The sequence below is a fragment of the Pagrus major genome, chromosome 15 (genome assembly GCF_040436345.1).
Source record: "Pagrus major chromosome 15, Pma_NU_1.0".
In the NCBI taxonomy this organism is placed as follows: domain Eukaryota; kingdom Metazoa; phylum Chordata; class Actinopteri; order Spariformes; family Sparidae; genus Pagrus; species Pagrus major.
This window is the reverse complement of record NC_133229.1, coordinates 8,810,338-8,828,019: the sequence shown is the minus strand read 5'-3', so window position 1 is coordinate 8,828,019 and position 17,682 is coordinate 8,810,338. Positions and strand designations below refer to the sequence as shown.

General features: G+C 38.4%; 2 protein-coding genes across 2 annotated transcripts; both read right to left on the bottom strand.

Moving 5' to 3' along the window:
* Window positions 1-440: 440 nt before the first annotated feature.
* Window positions 441-2,203, bottom strand: LOC141009160 (transmembrane protein 14A-like). Its single transcript, XM_073481614.1, has 5 exons — window positions 2,119-2,203; window positions 1,560-1,642; window positions 1,345-1,446; window positions 1,161-1,248; window positions 441-1,047 (listed from the first exon to the last, which is right to left on the bottom strand). The coding sequence occupies exons 2-5, from the start codon at window positions 1,633-1,635 to the stop codon at window positions 1,005-1,007; spliced, it is 309 nt and encodes a 102-aa protein (XP_073337715.1). The 5' UTR covers window positions 1,636-1,642; window positions 2,119-2,203; the 3' UTR covers window positions 441-1,004.
* Window positions 2,204-3,180: 977 nt separating this feature from the next.
* agpat5 (1-acylglycerol-3-phosphate O-acyltransferase 5 (lysophosphatidic acid acyltransferase, epsilon)) lies at window positions 3,181-15,629 on the bottom strand. The gene is made up of 8 exons (XM_073482641.1): window positions 14,767-15,629; window positions 14,135-14,204; window positions 13,924-14,039; window positions 13,723-13,812; window positions 12,632-12,722; window positions 11,331-11,489; window positions 7,433-7,556; window positions 3,181-5,219 (listed from the first exon to the last, which is right to left on the bottom strand). Exons 1-8 carry the CDS (start codon window positions 14,983-14,985, stop codon window positions 4,994-4,996), a joined length of 1,095 nt encoding a protein of 364 aa, XP_073338742.1. The 5' UTR covers window positions 14,986-15,629; the 3' UTR covers window positions 3,181-4,993.
* Between the last annotated feature and the right edge of the window lie 2,053 nt (window positions 15,630-17,682).

Sequence of the window (17,682 nt, the reverse complement as noted above, 5' to 3'; positions counted from 1 at the left end):
TTCAGAAACAAATATTTTAATTACATCACAGATAGGACACACATCTTGTTTTAATGAAAAGCAAATAATGAATATTAAAAGGACAAATAAATGGTAACCTCATCTCACTGTCGTTTCTTAGTTTGGATTTGACCAATTTATCTTGCAAGCCATGGTGACAGGCATAGGCTATTCAAATTTAATCAGGAAACCAATATAGGACTGTAGGTCAGTGAGGCAGACAGCTTTTTCAAGTCATTCATCTGAGGATTCTGACCATAATGAAACTCACCACAGTCAACTTTATCATTCTTGTCCTATCCCTAATGTAACTGTGGGCTGTATTTAAACCTCTTTGTGACCAAAATGCTGACCTTTTTAAATAAATCTATCGATGCAGAGTTGAAAAGTGTGTGCAGGAATTTACTCTTTCACTGGAATCAGAATTTGGACTTTGGACATCTTGTACAAAAAAGAATCACATTTATTTATTCAGTTTTTTTTACAAAAATGACATAGTATTTTAATCTTTTTAAAGATGTAGCATGTGAGCAGTCAAGAATACAAATCTTAGTCGTCAAACTTGTTCCTTTTTTGAGTAATTTGAACATTTCAGCTTAATAACATTGACAGCGTAGCAGCCTGCAAAACTGATGTTGTAGTGTTCACTGTAAACCCCTGCCAAGACAAACAAAAGCACCCACAAAGCTCATGTAGTGAGTACGTAAACCTGTGGTAATAATAATTAATCTCAAATCATGACATCTTTGTTCATTCACATGCTCACATACAAAAAAATAAAATAAAAGCCCCCAGCTTGATTCACCAAAACAAAATCACTGCAACTCGATTAGTAGTTGATGTTAAATCTGCTGAGCTTTTGTAAGGTTTTGGTCACATGAAAGTTGAGTTACCACACAAAACAGAAGTTTTGTTATGCTAACTGGGAATGATGTCTCCTTTAAAACAAGGGTTGTGCATTGAGGAACAGAAAGCTCTCCCTGCGGTCAGTGCTAGTCCTCCAGTCACACCATGATGAGCAGCAACAGCCGAAACACCATCAACAAACTGTGGGGAAGAGGGAGCAAAACTAATTAACTCAGCAAGGGTAAACGTGTTATTTCACAATCCTTGAATTGCTCAACAAGGATTTCTGCATGTGGATCACGTTGGACTCTGACCTTAGCCCTGACATCAGGCCAGCAGGCATTAATTTCCCAGACTTTTTGTATCTCATTCCCATTACGAGTGAAAGGAGTCCAGAGCTCACTGGAATAAAGAAAAGACATGAAATTATACTGGCTGGATGTTTTAACAAATTCTCAGAAAAAATCAGCACATTACATTGGGCTTAGCCGTACTCACACAAGGAGATCTTGATGTCCTTTGTGTCATTAGAGATGTTGTACGCCCCATAAGCAGACAACGAGCCAAAAACCAAACCAGCCATCAGGGACATCACACTTCCTACAATAAAACAGAGACATATAATCATGAATCACATGGTAGTGAATACTCTTTGGTTGAGCTTTAAAATAGCCAAAATAAATAGATTAGATCATCAAGGGTCACTTTTTGACCTTTTCTCTTGTATCCCATAAATCCTCCAAAGGCGATCGCTGCGGCATAGCCGAATCCAATCCAGTCCACGGCCATCACAAAGCTGTGAACAGACGTACAGAGCAGTCAGGTGTTTTTGTTATTCAAGTTGGACTAAGCCTTGAATTTCTAAAAGTATTTCTAAAACTCCCCAGTGAAGCAAGTAAGCATAGTAGTTCACCATTAAGGAAATACAGCATTGTCTCATTTTAAGTTCCTTGAAAAAACAAATAATAATATTTGTTCTTTAAACAACCAGCCTAGCTAATTAGATTTTAACACCAACAAGTTAGGCTCATTTCAGCACAATAACACTTTGACAGCTACAATCCTGTTGTCCGTGTTTAGCAGCAGTAACTCTGACAGATCTCTAGATGTCGCTGTGGGACCTTTAAAGACTAAAATATACAGCAACATGGGAAGCGTACAGATAAATAAATGTACACGAATATTCACGCTAATAATTTACTTCATGTGAAGTACATATTGTTACCCTTTTATATCACACTGCTCTTTAATTCGTCTTGGTTTAATACGTACCTTGAGTCCAAACAAGTGCGTAGAAGCACTCACAAACGTTGCCTTAGATTTGTGCCTGCACTTCCTTGTTACTGCCCTAAAATCGTAACACGCATGCGCGGCTTTGGTTTGTGCTATGTTCGCTGACACTTGATAAAGTGGGAAAGTAGTGTTTCAGGAAATCAATACCGGAAGGTGGATAAAAACATTGTTGTTCGCAATTTAACTTAAAATACATTTTTTTTAAAACGATCTCTGCGATGTTTTAATTTAAAAGTTCTATTTTTCATCACCCAGTTAAGTTTTTGACTCAAATTGTTTTATCACTGAGAGTATTGTTTTGGTCTTTATCTCAATAAGTACGGACAGATTTTTGAATTGAGTGTAATAATTTTCAAATAAATTATTCATATTCAATATTTGCGATTCAGAAAGCCACAAATCTTGATTTTCTACCACTAACTTTGTTTTGTTCAGAACTACAAGTTTCTGTAACTGTATATGCTGTGATTGTCTGACCCACTGAAGAAAAAGCACAAAAAGTAACTATGAAACATGCATTTCAGTCAGTTACCTTCCGTATCACAACATATTTGAGACATTACACATAAAACCTAGGGAAATGTAGTATTATTTGAACTTAGTAATACTGGATGGTCTGTGTTCATGTAACTGCACCAATGCTGCCATGTGTCTGCTGTACTTAATATGGTTGTGGAGGTGACAATAAGGACAGAGAGCATTAAGTCAGGTGTGGAGGTGGGTGATTGATATGGACACAACAGCAAATTTAATCTGGCCATCATCTGTCCCTCTGGCAATTTAAGGCCTTCAGGACTTCTGTCAAAATTCTAGCTTTCATTATGTCGATTGTTAACATGAAAATCAGTTTAGACTAAATAAAAGAAAAACGTGAAATTACGTATAAGGCATCCAAAATGTTTCATTTGATGTGATCGTGCATTACAAAAATGGCACTTTAAGTTAGCAGGTTTAACTCAGTCTACATTGCTCCTGCACAGAGGGCCAGTAGATGCTTGTTTTATGTGTTCAGGACTGTAAGACAACAGACAGAAAACTCAATTCTCCCCAAAGAAAACCACTTTATTTCACTGTGACCCTCATTTCCAGAACTTACACACATTAAAGGTTTCATCATTTAATAATAGTCCTCAAAAAGTGTAAATCAATGCATTCTTAGAGCAAAATAAGCCACTATGAATTGTAGACAATGTGACCACATGCTGCAGTGAGCAGCAGCTCCCGCAGAGCGCCTCCATGCAGTCACCTGGTGGAAAAGAGCCACTGTGGCCCTCTGTGAGAGGGCTGAGGACCAGCTCCTCCAAAGAGAAGGCACACATTTCCAAAAATCCGTTGGCATTTTAAATACTGTCTACATAGATTTTCCTGATGAGTTACAGTCTGATCTTGTCAGGATAAAAATGACTATAAAATGTCTGACAAGGGTCATTTAAGAAAAAGGAAGGATTATTCAAGTGAGGTATTGGAGCAACATGTAAAAACCATGAGATTTACTGTACCATCAACATGAGGAAAACATATCAAAGACTAACTTTAGAGGAAGACAAGACGGCAGACATGTAAAGTGACTCGTGGAAAATGCAATGGTTTCATCACAGTAAACAACAACAATGGACATACAGTGCATTTCACAATACAGTGACAGTTATAATACAAATGGCTTTGAGTGCACAGGAACCTGTGATATACTGTTAACATGGCTTTGTCAGCTTTTTGCTAGGTAAATACTTTCATGTAAGCCGTAGCATGGTAATCAAAGTAAATATGCATATAAAAGTTATGGAACCATTATAAAAAATTTAATCAGAATCCATATAGGCCAAAGAAAAATGAAAAAGACATTAAGTTGCTTTGTTGTCATCTGGGCTGGCATTAAAACAAGTATTGCTCAACTTAAAACATGTAGAACATCATGGCAAACACACCAGATTTGGCAATGACTGACATTTTAACATTGAAGTGATATTTTACACTGGTAGAACATTATCATTTTTAACATGCATTCCTCCATACGAGCTGTGGCAACATCAGAGACAAAGAAAATATATAGATTATTTTTTTTAAGGATATCAATATCAGTAAAATCAGAATCTTGGCGTTGTAAATTAAAAGACATTTACTCTTTCATAGTTGCATAAATGAACAACGGCTACATTCATTTTCAGAAAAGTGATGCAAGTATGAATATTTATGATAAACAATGCAGCTGGTGTCATGCTTATAGAGGAATGCAGGCTATTTATTTTGTTCTACTGATGTAAAAAAAAACATCACTTTACATGAGCAAAGTGCATAATAATCCTCCTGACATGAGACTTGGCATAAATAACACATTACAACCAATGTCAATGAGTCAGTGCATTTAATAATTAGAGATCTATCATGACTATACTGTGTCAGTTACATAAAGTAGCTGACCATGATCATTATGTTTTGAGTTTTTAAAAATAAATGTGATATAAGAGCTTTAACGCTGGCCAATGTTTGATGGGAAAGTTAGCATGCAAGAATACTAATTTTTGCTAAATCTGATGAAGGGGGGAATATTTCGTATATAGCTATTTTATTTAATAGGGGGGAATATTGATAAATCTTCTCTTTCTCTTCATTTCAGGCTGCAAATCCAAATAACACGAGGGAACAAGTAGCACAAAAAGCTTAACATTTCTCTGCATCTCCATTCAGCTTTCAGCTTGAGGTCAACAGTGAGCCAGAAGTGGGATAAATCTCTGAGCCTCTGATCAGACGCTGCTCTGCATCTGGAACACACCTGGTGTTGATCAGATACAGGTAAATGGCACCAGTCTCCGTGTCTTTTGTGCGTCTCACCGTGGAAGCCTCCGCCCGCTGTTCGTTAAGGAAAAACATTCACCCACAGCCAGCCCAGCAGCGTCCCGTACACCCAGGTTCTCACGTACAGTTTCCTGCCGTTCTCCGTTAGAAGTAACGGCAGTGTCAGTCCCCCCAAGATAACCACTGATGGGAGGGTTTTAGAGAGGTTCAGAGGAGATGGCTTGCCTTCCCCAGGGAACTTGCATATTTTGTCTGCATCCTCCGACTCGTAGAAATCCGTCAGCAGCCTGTGAAAAGACAGATAACTCTCTCAGGAATTCAGCCTGTCTTAGAAATGCGCAAGAACTGGAAAAAGAAACTGCCAAGTGGAACGAAACAAAAACCTGTCTGACGAAAGTTCACATCAGGATTTTTACAGCAGTTACAGCACAAATCCTGCAGCTGAATCACAGTGTGGTGGTTTTATTGTCAATTTTGTGTCCAATAGATCTTTCTAACTCTCTATATCCAAATATTTTTAAGACAACAACTATTATTTCAAAACAGTGTCAGTCTATCTGACTGGATCTGGACTTTGTCTGTTATGTAAATGGATATTAGGGTAGCAACTAATTAATATTTTCATTATCCATTTTCTTCATTTATTGACCAATAGGAGTGATATCGCAGGTATTTCCCACCTGCTTCTCAGACATAACAATCAGCTCTGCTGCCAGTAGATCACACACATCAGAACTGACTGACTGTAGTACTAACATGTACCAACCATGCAATATCAATCTCATACTGTGCAACATCATTTCATTATTTAACTTTTTGACTTAATTTTGTGACTTAGGTGATAAATTATTCAGCTGTGCAATTTCAATATTCCTATGTGCAATGGAGAACACGACTGTTGAGTTTGTTTTTTTGTTTATATTGTTGTTCCTGCTTTATTTCATTCATATTTTGCTTTTTAACTCATATATAATTTATTGTTTTTTTTTATTGATGCTTATCTCTTTTTTACTATCCCCTTACTACTGTTACAACATAAATTTCCATGTTGTGCAACTGATAAAAGGATTATCTTATTTTAACGTCCGATTTAAATATGCCAGAAAAATAGTGGAAACTGCCAATCAAAATTTCCCAAAGTCTAAGTTGACTTATTCAAATGTCTTGTTCTCTCTGATCCATAGCCCCAAACCCACAGATGTTAAGTTTACAGTAGATAATAAAGCAGCAAATATTCAAATTTTCAATTCAACCACAGAAAGTTTTCACTTTTTTGCTTAAAAAATGACAAATTACAAATCAATTTTCACTAAACAGAGTTTTATCAGTGATTAACAATATTTAGTACAGTTGAAATATTGATGTAATATCTAGGAACATGACCTTTACGTTTCACTCGTGTTATTAATACACATATACTCACATTGTGCGAATAATCCACCAAAAATGTTCAGCATTCTGCATCTTTTGTTTACGAGTTCATCTGGTTGCCTTTTCACCAGTAATTGATTGTAATTGTTCTTTTTGTACACTTCTCATACAGTTATGGTTACAGACTCTCTCTCCATCTCCCTACAGTCATATTTTGAAGTTTTTTTTTTTAATAATCGCTATCGTGAATTCCTTTGGCCACGATAATCGTGTGGTGAAAATCTGATATCCTGACAGCCCTAGTTTAGACAAAAGATATAAGTTCTTGGTACAAAGCAAGATAGACTCATATTTTGGTTGGAATAAATCTTGCAAACCCGAATTCGTATTCTTTTACAGCATAAGAGCTCTTTCGTTTGGTCATTGTTCCAACACGAATTGGATTTATTTATTCTCTAGAGAAGGTTCACATTTTCCCCCCAGTTTGAGCACCACTGGTTGTTACTAAAGGGGAAAGTAAAATTCAAGCACTTTCAAGGTACCTAAACCAAAAGATTATTATTGATTATTGAAGCCTTTGCAATAACATCTAAATTGCAACTATAAATGTAATTGTGAAAAATAAAGTTCACAGTATCCCTTTATACCCACAGCAGCTTTGTATATACTGTTTCTTTGTTTTATTTTGCCAGCTTTTATATCGATTGTATGTTTTGATCATGAAAATAAAATTTTTGCTAATTTCGACACCAGGAGACAACAAACATGAGCGTGGGATCGTTTCATTTCAAATATCTAAAGATTCTTGACGAGCTATTTTGTAGGTGAGACACTAGATTAAGTTAAGGAGTGTATGCAAATTCAAGCATTTTCCTAACCTTGAAAACATAATGGTTAAAGTGGGGTATTTTTTTTCACACTTCACAACAAAACATAAACTGTAAGACTGTATTATTTCCAGGTCATACAGACGCTAAGATACATATCTAACTCTCCCTACAAGTGGAACTGTACGGAAGCAAAACATAAAAAAAACAACAACAACAAAAAACATCTCACTGCAGTTTATATATCGATTGAATAACATGCAATTTCAACATGATGAATTGTTCCACCCACGCACACTTACCGGTCCTTGATTTCGAAGCGCTCGTGCAGCCACCTGCGGAAAAACACTGGCTCTGGAGGAATTTCCTTTATGTCCACACGGTCGAAGTGTATGTGGACGCGGGGACATTCTTTGCACAGGAATTCTGTCAAACACAAAAAATAAAGAGACTAAACAAAAACAGGAAAAGCCTTTCAGCACAACGGCACGTACAGTTAGCTTTTATAAAATCAACACGAGGTGACAATGATGGAGTGGAGCTGCTCTGACACTCTGACGCCAAGTCCCTTTGATTCAAGAGAGTAAAGACCCGTACAGCAGCATGGTGGTCAAACTGACAGATTTGACCTGATGTGCTTCTTCATTCTGAGAATCTAACCAGTCAGTCAAAACCAATTTAATATCTGAATAGTAATTTGTACAACTGAGATAAAAACCCTCAAATCAGTTTTAGAATTACAAAATAAATGTTCCTAAATCAAACCTTTTCTGTCTCAGAGCAGTGAGTAAAGAAAGAAAACCAAAGTGTCTGAGAAGGTCAGACAAAAAATGTAACAAGTGTGAACGCTCAAGGCTACATGCGTATCCCCAGAGACCTTCAAGTTCCTGTTTCCACAACATGCAATATTATCAGGAAACTTGGCTCTGCGGCCAAAAGAGGAAACTCGATCGAAGTCAGCAGCGAAAGATTGCTTCTCTGGTCGAGAGAGCACTTCAGTTAGCTGCTGTGCAGCTTCAAATTGACCTTCAGACACAAAATGTGCCAGTTTAATAGACACTGACAACTCGATGAAAGCTGGGTAGTGTGGATGGATGCTCAAGAAGAGAGACACGCAGACATGCAAGGACGCACATGATTAAGCCAAAGTCATTCTTGGATGAAAAGGCCACCTTCCTTCCTCGTATATGGAGGAGGTGAAGTGCTGTTTTCAGCTGCTCGGACTCCAAACAAGTGTTTGGCATCGAGACACTGTAACACTCTTAAAGAATTTCATAAATCAATCTCCTGAAAGAAAGCTGAGCATTCACTGCAGGTCATGTGTGTTGTTGAAGGAAATCAAGTCTTTTTTCATCGCGACCAACAATGCCTTCTCATATAAATCCCTTTAATAAACTATAGTTAAGCTGATTACTGGCGCTTTTGTTTGGTCGGAGCTGCTATTTAAGAGTCTCATTTGATTTGGTATTTCAAAAACTGGGACTGAGACTCAACAACCACCTATCATTCTCCAGAATAGCTCACCGCACATTTAAGTTGTCGCGATACAAAGAGGAGAAAAAAACAGGTCCTGGGGGTGCAGGGAGCACATTTAGTGTCATTAAAGGTGTTCAGCAGAATAACTTTCCACCAAGAGAAGATCCAAGAGTGAACACAGATATTCTGCGACAATGCAAAACTGATCTTACTCATTAGATTGACATGACAAGGGCAGTAAATCGTACATACGAGTGCCGCCCACAAGGCATTCAAATGTCATACATTAACATGCCATTAAGATTTACATAAAAGCTTTTAAACCAAAACAATTCTCCCTGTGTCCACAGTCTGTTAAACTATCATTATGAAAAATGCCTTTCGATTAAAAAAAACTTTTAGTTTTTAAGTAATGAACTGTAGAGGGAATTCACACAGTGGAATTTGATTATGGAAGTCCTGTCCTGTAGTTTCAAGGAGGTTAACTGTAATTACATTGCTAGAGAAAAGCATAATCAAAAGTAAAAATAATAGCAAGCAAAGCTGAGCCACAGAGCTTCATTCATAAAAATCACAAAAAATTACAATGTGCCAATTTTTTTTTCCCTCCCTCGGCCGCAAAAATGACATGTTTGAGCCGTCCCAGTTAGAGATGATTGATCAAACACTGCAAATAATTACAAAGATAGGAATGTAGAACGTGTGAAGTGTAAACTTTCAGGGAAATGTACTGTGGTTTTGTGGTTGTGCCGCATAATTTGATATATTCAATAATTTGATCTCGTCCGAACATTTGTTCAAAAGTGACAAGATGGAGCTGGGGCACTGAAACGTAAAGCTATTTTAAGCTACTTTAATTTATTGCAATTAGCAGCAAGTTTAAGAGGTATAACAAAAAGAATCAGACTCTTGTAGCTGCAGTGTGAACGCAGCCTCGAGTCACTGCCACCTCCCTGTGAAATGACTAAAGTCACCTTCACCACATGGGACCAGGAAGTGCGTGATGAGAAGAATGCTTTTCTGTTCTCTCTGTTCTGTTTGCTAGAAACACATTGATGTTTATTCCTGAATGAAACGGGATGTTTTTTCAAACATTCAACACGGTGCTTGTAGAACAACCGGGAACACGGAATAATCAAAAATGTCAAAACACGCAGTCATGCTGTTTACAGGAAGACGCGACTGTTAATAGGTAATGTTTGCTGTGTGATTAATTACTGAGAGGGTGGGCACAATGTTGCAAGGTTGCTACAATACATTCAGACAATGCCTGTGTGTCTATGAATAGACTGATTAACAGAAAATAGAGGCAGGCTGCAGCTGCTGTAGCTGACGATCTGTTACTGTGTTTATATGTGGTGTTAAAAACTGCTCTCCTGCTTTATTAATTGATATTTACATGCATTTTCCATTACTGTAATCAGGTTTCATTTTTGGGTGGCCGGCATGAGGGAAGGTTGCACTGATAATTTTCGTTCTTGTTGATTCTGGCAGCTCTGTGATTGAACCTCAATATGCAAATTTGCTCTGCAGGGCTGCCGGATTTATCAACAAACCTGGTACACAGAGTCAAAGGAAGCGATGCTTTGGAAGGGTATCATTCAATTTTCAATCGTTTTTGCGAGGGACGAATTATATAGTGCTCACAAGCATTAGCATAGACACTGTTCATTAAAAGTGCTTAAATTTAAATAATAAATATATACATATATTAAAGTTCTTATGATATATATACACTTCTTTACCTTAAATTAGTAAATGGGGTTAGGCTAGGTTAGGGTTGGGTTAGTTACCTTATCTCATCTTAACCTATTTACTAACGTTAAGTAAAAATTCAAGCACTTTCAATGAACAATGTCAATGCTTTCAAGAATTTTGTTTCAAGGAACCCTGGTTATAGCTTTTCAGACTGCATTTACACTTAGCTGAGATCCGATTGCAATGAGAGCCGGACTACCTTCAGGCGGTCCCATCTGATTCAGATCACAATAAGCCCTGTGTACATTTATATCTGCATTAACATGCATGTTTCCTCATCCACATAGGATATCTGGAAATAGATTGCATTGTAATAGCAAGAGTCAATGGGTTCTAAGGCAGCAAATGGAATAACAACAAGTTGTTAATTAATTAATGTGAATAGTTCAACGGGAATGGAGCCATGACTGGGCAGAATAGAATCGTTCTGGAGTCTCGTGGTGAGATTTAGGCCCAATTTCAATGCCCCCCCTGAGGCTTTAGACCCTGAGCCTTCATGGACTTAGTCAAACACTTATCAGGTGACGTCAACTGAAAGAGGCTGCAAGAGGCTGAAATGGTATAAATAGGAACGGGACAGCATTACGCATACGAAAAGTGGCCATTAAAGGCTCAAAATGTCTGCGAGAGAGCAGTCACATACTTGACGATTTGACAGCGTGACAGCCATAAATCCTTGTGGAACACACCTCAAACTCTGTGAGTCTGTGAGTGTGGACATTGGGATCGAGCCTAATTGAAAGGACACGTAAAACAAAGCTGCTGCCTCTCTCTCTCTCTCTCTCTACTCTTCTTCTACCCTATCGGCTTTAATTGAGTCCCCTGGAAGTGAGCTTACATTCCCAAATGTATTCCAGCTGCATGTGTCCTGTATGAGTTTAAACCTTAAAAGTTCGAGTGGGTTTACACAGAGGAAGTCATTGAAGGTCCAACGTCTCAGTCTTCTTCCTAAAAAGGTTTGCTTACCTGGCATTGATGGTGCTGGTTTTCTTTGACCGGGGGCTTTCGTTCCCTCGTAGGCCACGGTGATGTCATACACAGCATCCAGGTGGCCCCTCATGGTCTCAAGAGCTATGTGGGACGCCTTCATTCTGGGTGTGAGTGTGTGCCTCAGAATAGCCAGTCCTACAGAAAGGACACAACAAAACTAAATAAATAAATTCTTTATTTAATCAGATTATGTTATGGTTAGATTAACAGTGTGGACATGAATCATATGAGCCTACACAATAAAAGTACTGTCAGACATCCTGGTGGCCCCTGAAATACTTTAAAACTAAAGAAATGAACACTGATATTAGAAAAGTCTCAAATAAAAACACAGTGATTCTATGTGAAAGCTTGTGTTTGGGTCAGTTACTGCCTAGTCTGTTGTCGGTGTGGCACTGTCCTCCACTCACTAATACCTCACTAATAGCAGATAATGTCATGTGCACATGTCGGTGCTCCAGAGAGATTTATTTGGATTAATGGGGGAAGGTGATATTGAAAGCTGTGGTCGAGAGATAGGCTTAATCTCCGCCGAATGGATGCAGTTTGGGAGCCGACCTTAACGCCACACTGCACAATAGAATCATGATATCATGTTGATGCAACATGTTTATATATGTGAAACCTTAAAACGATACTGAAACATACGTTACAGTTAAATATAAACACCATTAAAAATGTGTTACTTTCACTTCAACTCGTGCTGCAAAAACAACTAGAAGAGAAATCTCCTTCAACACACTCATTTCTGTGAGTGAGTAAGAAATTCTCTATCATCCAGAAGCAGCAAGTCCATTTATTGCTCAAAACTTTGAGCCAACACTGAAAGCTAGCTAGCTGAAATATTTAATAAGCCGTTTAGGTGGAAGTTGAACAATTCCTGGCAACACACCAGTAATGTCCAATCCAATGACAATAAAAATTAATAAAGTCGTTTTTAAAACACTGATCCTAAAAGGTATAGTTTAGTAAGTTTTGAGGCTGTATTACCAAGAAATGCTTTTCTGTTTTTTTAATACAAATTTCACTTTGTTATGCAGTTCTGAACTTAAATACATGATGCCAATAATGCACAATTTAAACCAAAAACTCAACCTTTAAATCAAGGGTTTTATAATTCTGTAGGCACATGATGTTCATTGGTCAAACAGTAGCTTGCACTGGTGATCACAGGTCACACAACAAAACTTAGTCAGCTGTTTCACAGACTGAGTGGGCTGAGCTGAATTAGTATGCAGCAGTACAGCAGTAAATGGTTGCTATCATCATGCCAGTACCTTCTTTCGAAGCAAAAGCCTGACTGTCAGCGATAACATTCTTGAGCTCTGGATTATACCGAGTTCCTTCTGGGAAAATGACAAGGTACATCTGTGGGGAGAAAAAACACGTGAGATGAAAGAGTCTTCAGAGTTGGTTCTTATTGCAATGGCCAAAATGGAATTTTTAACATTTAGAGGATTTGTCGAGCAAGTAACAAGGAAACTTAACACTGTGCAGAATTTATAATAATAAGCAGTTCTCAACGACTCTTCTTTTAGTTAGTTGGGATTTCAACTGAACTGAAAACTCAGTTTTTGGTGATGCCCTCTGTATCCCCTCTTTCACCCGTTTCACTGTGAAGCCACTGTGTTTTATACAGATTTAATAATTACCAGGAAGTTGTAGCCTTCTAAAAATTAACTTAAGCACAAATAAAGGCACGCGTCTTTTACTTCAACTATAGAGTTGACAAGATATATTTCAGTTAAACTACAGCACAGATGTATTTAATCACATGAGTGCATTGAATTCAAGTATAATTCACATTTTTTTTGGTTTCCTTTAACTTTCACCAGTGGACTTGTAAACAGAGCTTTCAATAGTGTATCCTCGGGTCTCTCTCTCTCTCTCTCTCTCTCTCTCTCTCTCTCTCTCTCTCTCTCTCTCTCTCTCTCTCTCTCTCTCTCTCTCTCTCTCTCTCTCTCTCTCTCTCTCTCTCTCTCTCTCTCTCTCTCTCTCTCTCTCTCTCTAATCCCCACGGCTAAATCCAAAAAAGTGATTAAAAACAAGCCCTTTAAACACAATAACACACACTGCTAGTGAACCTTCCTGCAATGTGAGAAACTATGCACGTCAACATCCTAATTATAGGGAGGGTAAGAAGGAATTTTTTGAATACTGATTTTGAGGAGATTATTGTAGAAATCTCTGCAGCAAATTTAACTGGTGAAAGTTTCAAAACAAGCTTGCAAGGATGAGAAAAACTTGTCAAAACCCAGTGTGAGGATACGATCTGTCTTCTAAGTTCTTGTTTCTTATTGAACATCACTGAAAATGTCATTTTTGTCTCTGGGGAAAAAGACGTGAAAGCAGACAGTTTGTTACTTACTGGTGCTCCAGATTGAGTCTGAGTGAGGAGCTTCTTCTTCATCGCCCTTTCATTAAACTTTGCACTTCGCTTCACGTAGGCTCCTCCATGCTATAAGAGAAATATGATCTGATGACAACAGCAGTGCCGGACTTTGATTGAACCTTCATTTACATCTGCACTTTACAAAACAACATTCAAATACTCACAGAGTTGCATTACCTGAGAAAAATACCATCCGTATAGCGGGAGCCACTTGAGTCCATCTTTAAGGACATATCTGACGTGACCGAGAGCACTCTGCCTGATGGCGAGCATGTCGGCGATGATCCAGTCAGCTACCAGGAAAGCCATTGGTAGGGATTAGATATTAATTTCAATCTGAGCTTTGCATTAGAATGAGATTTTACAGCAGGACGTACAAATGTCTTACCTGTACATTGGTGATTAGACAGGTAGATCACATTCTCTTTGTTCTTTGGTATATCTCCATATATAACAACCTAGAGAGAAAGCAGGTTAAAGATGTTACAGATATCGTGTGAGTTTGCAAAATTATTCAACAATGAGATTATGATTCCTTTTGTTTTTTTTTTACATATTTAAACTGCATCAGGGATTTGGCTCCAGTATGGATGGATTTTGCTCATTTTTACAAAAGCTAAACCATCGTGGACTGCAGCTTTTCAATAAGCCCAAGAGGATTTAATGAAAAGGTCCCTTCCAATCTACTCATGGCGGGCAGTTTATCACACAAATCATATCAAAGACAAAGGTTGTCCAGCTACAAAACTATCACTGTTGCTTTTGTGCACACCCAAACGTACAAACATACCAACTGTGCAAAGAGTGGCAACAAAAGGGCAAAAGAATGCAGACTTTCTAGACATGCATCTAGTTCTACAAGATCTTGTTTAGGTCTTGAGTATTTTTACTTTAGGAAGCCAACTGCAAGTTCAGAGCCTGCAGGTTCCCCCCCCAATGACCACGCTATCAACTTCAGTTTTCCTCTTTAACAATCAGATTTACTGAGACTTTACATGCAGTATGTGAGGGACCACTCACCTCAACTCCTGTGTAGTTTTCAAAGAAGAAGAGGACCATACTCTGGTACATGCAGTACAACCGGTCGTCCAGCTTGTGATACACTCTCGCTGGTAGGACAGTAGAAAGTAAGCGCCATGCCCCCCATGACAGCAGATAAGCCGGGGCTGTCCCCAGCATGATTGTGGCTGGCAACCAGTACCGCAGCGAGTATGTGTGCACAACCAAGGAGAGCAGCATGATCCCACCTCAGGCTCCACTAAAGTAACAAAAAAATCCCTGAAAGCAGACCGTCGGTCTCAGTACTACTCACTGTTATTAACGACAGTGCACCCTATCTATCCCACAGCACACCTGGCCTACTTTCAGCACACCTGCCCTGACAAGTCAGCATAAGAAAGTGAGGAAGCAGCTGCAGCGAGCAAGAGGGGAGTGAGGAGCTAGCTTGCTAAAGCTAATTTTAACCTTGTGTGCAAACCGCAGTTAGCCAAGTCGGCTTAAGCACTAACGTCCACCCATGGTGCAAGACAAAATTTAAAAAATAACAGCAGCTATCTAACTAGTATCAACATCTCAGAGGAGCAAAGCAGCGCACAACCTCAAACCGAAACTCCGTACATTTACTGTGTAAGTTAAAAGAAAGCGTTAGCAGACTATTTAACGTGTTTAGCCAGACAGGAAGTTTTACCAAACGCTACATTTGATGTAAACTGTCCTCTCTAAAGTGGCTGCGATGACAAAGTGTCACGCAAACGTCGACTCAGTTGTTAAAAGGCAAAATATTTTCTATTTCCTGTCGTAGTTCTTCATCTTTATCCAGCTAGCTGTTCGTAAACTAGCTCCTTGCAGCAAATGTCACACACGCCTCCCTACTACGTAATGACACCCCGTAACATCGACGAAGCCCATTGGTCAAGTGACGTAGCGGAGCCCAACCAATGGGCGAGAGCGCACCATGAGTGCCATATGCTCCAACATTAAAGGATTATTACACTGTTTCCTGCAACTTTAAACTCGTGATTTTCAACAATTTTCCACAAATTACATTCCACACTTCGCTTTTGTTTGTTTACAGTCATTTTTAAAAGCAAGTCACAGTGGTTGTTTACTTTCTTACATTTATTTGTCAGGGACAATGTACAGAAACATTCATCTCAAACAAGAGAGGACCATCTTAATGGAAAAATTCACCCAAAATGAAAAATCAGTCATTATCTACTCACCCCGATGCTGATGGTACGTTTGAGGAAGTTTTGTAGTCCACAAAATATTTCTGGAGCTTCACAGCTCAACAGCGTTGCAGCATTCTCCTAAACAACTGAAGTAGACAGATACTGTCTAAAAAAAAAACATAACATGGCTCCATACAGCTCATCCGACATAACCCAAGTCAAATTGATTTGAAAAGATAATATTTACACCTAAACCTTTTTTGTTGTTGTTTTTTTACATTTTAAACAAGTCCCCATCTACATCAGTTGTTTAGGAGAATCCTGCAATGCTGTTTTGCTGTGAAGCTCCAGAAATATTTTGAGAACCACAAAACTTCACCCAACTTTCCAACGGCATGAGGGTTAGTAGATAATTACTGATTTTTAGGCGAAGTTATCCTTTACCCAAAGTCTTACTAACCAGCCCTTTCAGCACTTTTGCAAAATAATACATTAACCTTGTATGAAGCTTAATACCTGTGGTGAATGATTAAAATAAATAAATTCCAGTTTCACATTTTATGGAAAGTGGACTAGATATGATTCAGTAATCTTTGTAGTGCAGGTGTGGAGATCACAGAGGTTGTAGCTCAGTATGCTATTAGTCATCATCTGCTAACTCACAGTAAATATTAGAGATAAAACTCTTTACTGGATTTGGCCTACTGATGGACAAGGACGGTTGAATTGCAGTGTGCGACTCTTTTTAGGTGTAACTGCAAGGGACTAGTGTGGTTTTTTTTTGTCCATTTACTTAGCAAATATCAATAACCCTATCTAAGTACATATATATCATGGTGCACAAGTGTGGAATACTAAGACATGCAAAGAGCTCATCATCTCAACAAACTTTTAATAAGGAAACTGTCATCACATTTAAAGGGTAAATGGACTCGCATTTCTTTTCCAGTCTACTGACCGCTCAAAGCGCTTTTTACAACATTTGTCACATTCACCCATTCACACTCACATTCATACACTGATGGCAGAGGCTGCCGTGCAAGGTGCCAGCTGCTCATCAGAAGCAATTTGGGGTTCAGTATCTCGCTCAAGGATGCTTCACATGCAGCTGGGGGAGCAGGGGATTTGAACCAGCTACTTTCCGAGTACTGGACGACCTACTCTACCCTCCTGAGCTAAAGCTGCGCCCACCTCACCCCAATTTAATTCATGAAGTCCAATAATTACTTGTACGCATGTATATAATTTATTTGTCCTTGTATTAATTATGTATTTATTTCTGTTTTTATTGGATCAGTGTTTTAGTTTTTATTGTATCTTTTAATGATCTGATTTTATGTAATCTTATGTGTGTAAATAAAATATAATAAATAAAATAACTGTACTGTTTAGTAGTTTTGTTTACATACAAAATATCTTGCATATATTCAATACTTTATAATAGATACTGCAGTGTATGCGAAAACTACAAGATTCTCGAGTAAGTGCAATAGTATTTGAGTAAACTGGCTACTTTCCATCTCTGCTGCTTGAACATGACTGACAAGTGTGAGTGCAAACTGTGATACCTCAGCTTGTTCATCAGTCGTCTGTCACCCAGTGACACTGCTGAGTGGACTCTGACAGCACTTTAACAGATTGATCCATCACAACAAAACGTCTTTGTCCTTTTCAAAATCAAGCCGTCATTCTCAGAAGGGTGCTAAACCAATCATACTGTGATTGTGAAAAAAAATCGGACAGCTACATTTCCCTCATCACAGTT

Excerpts from the sequence above, each read along its gene's own strand:
- agpat5 (XM_073482641.1), bottom strand. The coding sequence starts at position 14,985 with ATGCTGCTCTCCTTGGTTGTGCACACATACTCGCTGCGGTACTGGTTG. Across the intron at positions 14,205-14,766 it reads AAAACTACACAGGAGTTGAG|GTTGTTATATATGGAGATAT; the intron begins GTGAGTGGTCCC and ends CTTTCTCTCTAG. Across the intron at positions 5,220-7,432 it reads CGCTTCGAAATCAAGGACCG|GCTGCTGACGGATTTCTACG; the intron begins GTAAGTGTGCGT and ends GTCTTTTCACAG.
- LOC141009160 (XM_073481614.1), bottom strand. The coding sequence starts at position 1,635 with ATGGCCGTGGACTGGATTGGATTCGGCTATGCCGCAGCGATCGCCTTT. Across the intron at positions 1,447-1,559 it reads TATGGGATACAAGAGAAAAG|GAAGTGTGATGTCCCTGATG; the intron begins GTCAAAAAGTGA and ends GTTTTATTGTAG. Across the intron at positions 1,048-1,160 it reads GGCCTGATGTCAGGGCTAAG|TTTGTTGATGGTGTTTCGGC; the intron begins GTCAGAGTCCAA and ends TCTTCCCCACAG.